Raw genomic sequence first — 5,566 nt, 5'->3', positions numbered from 1 at the left:
GCGCTCTACCACTTGAGCTACAGCGCCACTTCCGGTTTTCTGGTGGTTTATTGGAGATAGGAGTCTCATGGTCTCTCCTGCCCGGGCTGGCTTTGAACCTCGATCCTCAGATCTCAGCCTCCTGAGTAGCTAGGATTACAGGCGTGAGCCACCAGCGCCCGGCTCTACTTGAGTTTTGTGCCAAGTACTTATTCCTCAGAGAGCTACACAAGTTGTTTCACCTTTTAGTTTCCTTAGCCATCCCATGAGGATAATAGTAAGACCGTTGGGTGGATTCAAACAAGACAATGGTTGACAAAGCTGTCATAATGATCCTAGTGGATGTATATAGGCAATCCCAATCAGCCCAGAACTCCACTGGGGCCATGGGCAGTGGGATCCTGCCTTAAAGGATGAAGACCGACCAACCTTCTCCCAAGCCATGTTCAAAGATGTCAGGGTGTGATCTACCCTCAGAAGGTCATGGGTCTCTGAAGTACTCAACACAGGGGCCAAGTTGCCACCAGGTGGCAAAGGACCAGTCTGTGCAGTGGAGAGCACATGGTGTGAGCAGTGAGGGCTCGGATCTCTGTGCTGGGCCTCCACTGCCCATTGTCTTAGCCAAGGTCCTGATTCCGCTAGACCTGTGATCCCCTCTCTGACCCTGTAGAATTCCTAGCTCTGCTGTGTTGAGACCTTCAACCCAGGCCCAGCTTGGCTGTTGGAGGATGTATGCCATCTATAATAGTGAAGATCTTCAGCTTTCAAGAGCTTCCAGAGATGATGGATGCAGCTGGGCACAGAGCTCAGTGTTTTAGTTCAACATTAAATCTCTTAGGAAAGCTGTTGAGTGTAGCTATGGATGATTGGCAAAACAGTTGCCAATAGTTGTGTGAAATGGGAGGCATGAATCACTTCAATCCAGGGTCATAGCACTAGGAAGGAAAACAAAGGCAGGAGCCAGGCATGCGTGGAGCTATTGAAGGCCCCTCTAACAGGGCCACAGGTCATGGCCAGCTGGGCAGCTACCATTGCTTCCAGATCTTGTGTCTCATCTGGAGGCTTGGTCCAAGCACTGCTCTTAGAAAGACCAGGTGGCACGAAGGCCAGGTCCCCACCCAGCACACTAGGGTAGCCAAATGCCAAATACGTGCTGGAATAATGAACAATTTTGTTTCATGGTTAGAAATGCACCCCTCCTCTCACCATAGGAAAAGTCACCAAAATGAAGCAGCCCCCTGCAGACCAGGGAACATGGACTTTGAAACTCTGTGCAACTCAGTGATTGTATGAACAGCGTGAATCTGTCAGTCCCGCCCTTGTGTCTTTAGGAAGAGAAATCATATGTCTTACCACACGCCACCTTGGCATTGGGGTCTTGCTTGAGGTGGGCATCCAGTACTGCATCACTGATCTGGTCACAGATCTTGTCTGATAAGAACAAACATGGGTGACAATCACATAAACAACAGGTTCAACAAACAGAGATCTTAGAATAAGTAAATATTTTGTCCATTTACATGTCAAATCTACCTGCCAAAGAAAAGAGAAAAATTCTCTTAAATATGAGCTGGTGGCTCATGTCTATAATCCTAGCCATTCAGGAGACTGAGACATGAGCATGGTGGTTGGAAGCCAGCCTGGGCAGGAAAGTCCATGAGATCCTTATCTCCAATTAACCACCAAAAAGCTGGAAGTGGAGATCTATCAAGTGATAGAACACTAGTCTTGACTATTAAACTTCAGGTCCTGAGTTTAAGCCCTAGGATCAGCATACAAAAGAAGTGAGAAATAAATTAAGGGGATGAGTGACGCTGAGAGAGATGGGAGGAAATAATGAAAAGGGTGACAATGATCAAGACAAACTGACATGTTGAATCAAAACCCTTCTAAGCCAGGCGCCCGTGGCTCATGCCTGTAATCCTAGCTACTCAGGAGGCTGAGATCTGAGGATCTCGGTTCAAAGTCAACCCCGGGCAGGAAAGTCCGTGAGACTCTTATCTCCAATAAACCACTAGAAAACCAGAAGTGGTGCTGTGGCTCAAGCCGTACAGCACTCACCTTGAGCTGAACAGCAGAGAGACAGCGCCCAAGCCCAGAGTTCAAGCCCCAGGACTGACCAAAAAAAAGAAAAGAAAAGCCCCAGAAAGAGGAGTTAAAGTCTTTAATCACATCAGTAAGATTAGCTGTGAGGCGTATTGTATGTAAAATACCACACCTAAGTTCTCCGTGCTGCCCACGAACATTCCACAGGAGCACCTACAAATCATTGCTGGTTCACAGAAAGTTTCCATGAGCAGCTCTTAAATCGTTCCCACGTCACTCAGTACCCTGAAAGCCAGGTGTCCTTACTAGGACCTCTAGACCACACAGGGATAGAGAAGGGTTCAGTATGAGCTGGGATTTGTTCTCACTCTTCTACCATGAGCCTAAAGGTCTCAACATGGTCTAAATGGCACTATGGGAAAATGTACTCCACTTGGGGGTTATACAAACTGAATACTCATTAATGAACAAATAAAAGTGACCTTATTTATATGTATTGCATTTAATTTAAGCGTTGAAAACCCAAAAAAACCTGTTTCTTAATAGGTTCATTCGTTTTGGAGTTAATTTGGAATCAAGCAGTTCAATACTCAAGGATAGATAAGAAGTTCTATAATTGAGGACAACAGTTAATCTGCTATTAAAGGGGAGCTCTATTTTTTCCTTCAGAGATGGATACAAAACATATGTTTGCATCTTTCTATCCAGTGGCAGATCCTGGCTGTCAATCTAGGTTTGTTAGGGTTCATACCTTCTGTAGATCCTAACCAATGAAGGCCTCCAAAAATAGCCTGAAAAAAATATGGTAGTCCCTTCAGGCCTGCCCACCATGAACTTTAGAAGCTATCTGTGGGCTGAGCTCCATGTCTCTGTCTATTTCAAGGACGCAGATCCCAGGTCCCAAGTTATGTAGGAAAAGAGAATAGATAAAAGTACAAGCTAGAGTCAAGAAAGGGCCATCAAGATAGCTCCAAGGATAGATGATGCCTGAAGCTATTCTTTTCAGGCTTCCCAAAGGCTATCTGCACCCAGCAAATTTCAGACAGCCAACAGTTTGCTTTCTTGGAATATGAAAAACCAAACTAGAAGTTTATCAGCAATGGAATGACAAGCAGAAGGTCACCAAGCCTTAAGAGGAAAATGACGTAAGAAAGCAGTTAGCATTTAGTGAAATCAGACAAACGGAGGGGCTGTCATTAAGCTACTTGCCCATCAATGGATTGGCAGGAATTTTCATTATCTGTACACTGAACACTTTGTTACTAATACAAGGCTCAGACTTGATCTACTCTGTGCTACTGGGTAGAGTAAATCCTTCTCCTGACCTGTGGATAAACTTTGTAAGCTCTGGAACTGCCCAGAGTTCACATTGTCAGACATCAGTAATGCACTTGAGATTTTTAAATACAGAAGAGCTAAATAATCAATCTGTAAAGTAATACACAGTGGCTATTTATAAGTCTCATGCAAAAACAATCTAATCCAAGATTTTTTTTAAACAGCACTACTATTGACATTTTTGGCCAAATAATTCTTTGTGGTAAGACAGTCTTTTGCAGTAGTGGCTGTTTGGCAGTACGCCACTATGTAATAGAGGCCAGGAACACCTTCTACCATCCCAAAGCTGTGACAACCAAAAAATATCCCCAGACATGACTCAGTGCTCTTGAAGGACAAGGGACAAAATTATCCCTACCAGGTGAGGACCACTGGCTAATGCCCATAGAAAGAGTTGTACTTTGAAATGCCCAAATCCAAGTTATAAAACATTAAAGTTAAATCCCTTTACTTCCAGCGGTGTGTCTCAGGTGGCAGGCTGCCTACTTGTCAAATGTAGGGCCTTGAGGTCGGGTGCCGGTGGCTCACACCTTTAATCCTAATTACTCAAGAGGCTGGGATCTGAGGATTGAAGTTCAAAGCCGGCCTAAGCAAAGAAAAGTTCCTCAGACTCTTTTTTCTTTATTAATTAACCAGCAAAAAGCCAGAAGTGAAGTTGTCGTTCAAGGAGTAGAGCACCAGCCAAGCCAAGTGAGAGCACAACGTCCTGAGTTCAAGCCCCAGTACAGCACACACACCAAAAAAAGCAAAACCACCACAACAACAAACCACCTGTTATCATGCATGCGTGCGTGCGCACACACACACACACACACACACACACACACACACACACACACAAATCCCATTTTTTAAAAAAAGGAAGATGGGAACAGATAGACTTAGTAACAAGTTACCATATACCTCCATACTCTAATTGGTTTGTAGAAATACCTATCTCTCTCTCTCTCTCTCTCTCTCTCTCTCTATCTATCTATCTATCTATTTATCTCTATAATAGTTCTCCAAGTGGAGTTCCTATACTACTTCCAGCATCTCCCTGGACCTGGTTAAAAACACAAATTCCTTAGTCTCTATTCAGACCTACTGAATAGAGGCACTGTAGGGGTGAGATCCAGGATTCTGATTCAACCAATGGGTCATACTGATGTATGCCAAGGCTTGAAGACATCTGCCCTACCATCTGTAACTCTGAAAAACTAGGCAAAGCCCTCACTGTCACCAAGAAGTTCCTCTCACTTCCCCCACATCATGGTCTAGCCACCTTTCAGGAAGCAAAACAATGCTCAGATTTTCTTCTTCTTCAGGAAGCCATTGATATACTTCTGCTAGAGACTATCCCTGAGATGGTTTGGTGCCTAGAGATTCATCTCAGTATCTCAGAATTCATGGATGTTCATTTCTAAACCGCACCTGCTTTACAGAGGAAAACATGTGCATTATCTAGGATTTTAGTTGGGAAAACATTTTCTGTTGACTTAAATAGCTTACTGGTAATAGATGACTAAAGCATTACTCAAAAAAATATATACAACATTAGGATCTTTGCACATATACTCTTAGCTGCCAATCCCTTGTTCACTCTCAGCCCACACTATGCTGAGAGGTTGGTGGTGGGCAACATGGACCTGGACCCTCAGTTTTAAAAAGTGTGATTGTTTTACAAAACTATTTTATATGGTTTCTTCAAGAGAAGATCCCTTTTGGTAAGTAATTTGCAATTTTTTTTCAAAGATACATAATAGAAGTGACTTCCCCAAGCATAGGCTGGGAATGACAGTTTGGTCAATGTACCCAGGACAACCTACTTACCTGGATGTCCCTCTCCTACAGATTCAGATGTAAACATGAAGGCTCCTTCTTCATTTAGAGAATGATCACACAAGCCATCCACAGGTCCGTTCATTGTGTCACACTTTTCCACTCTGCTTCTCCAAAGGCGACAACTTCAGTGCTGTGACTTTGCCTGAGATTTATTTAGTTATTTATTCCCCCTCCCCCCCTCCCTCCCCCTATAAACCCAACAACAGGCTTGTCTTTGGCAGAGCCAGGATCACCTCTGCTCAACTGCCTGGTACACACGTGAGAGCCAGGTGAGGATGGGCGAGGAAAGAGGGAGTGGATGAAATACAGTCCAATGGACTTGTCACTCCCTCTGGCTGGTCAGAGCTTGCTCCTGAGTGGCTCCTATATATGGAAAAGT

General features: G+C 44.2%; 1 protein-coding gene across 1 annotated transcript in view; it reads right to left on the bottom strand.

Annotated features, from left to right (window-relative positions):
* Mat1a (methionine adenosyltransferase I, alpha) overlaps positions 1 to 5,283 on the bottom strand; it is a 17,126-nt gene extending 11,843 nt beyond the window's left edge. Inside the window, exons 1-2 of the mRNA XM_013032077.1 lie at positions 5,176 to 5,283; positions 1,333 to 1,410 (exon numbers count right to left, since the gene is read on the bottom strand). Of these exons, the coding sequence (XP_012887531.1) occupies positions 1,333 to 1,410; positions 5,176 to 5,269 (172 nt within the window). The 5' untranslated portion in view covers positions 5,270 to 5,283. The remainder of the gene's footprint in view (positions 1 to 1,332; positions 1,411 to 5,175) is intronic.
* Positions 5,284 to 5,566: the final 283 nt, after the last annotated feature.

Source organism: Dipodomys ordii, unplaced genomic scaffold (assembly GCF_000151885.1).
Source record: "Dipodomys ordii isolate 6190 unplaced genomic scaffold, Dord_2.0 Scaffold148, whole genome shotgun sequence".
NCBI lineage: Eukaryota > Metazoa > Chordata > Mammalia > Rodentia > Heteromyidae > Dipodomys > Dipodomys ordii.
Note: the sequence above shows the minus strand (reverse complement) of the source record. Positions and strands in the feature narration are given on the sequence as shown.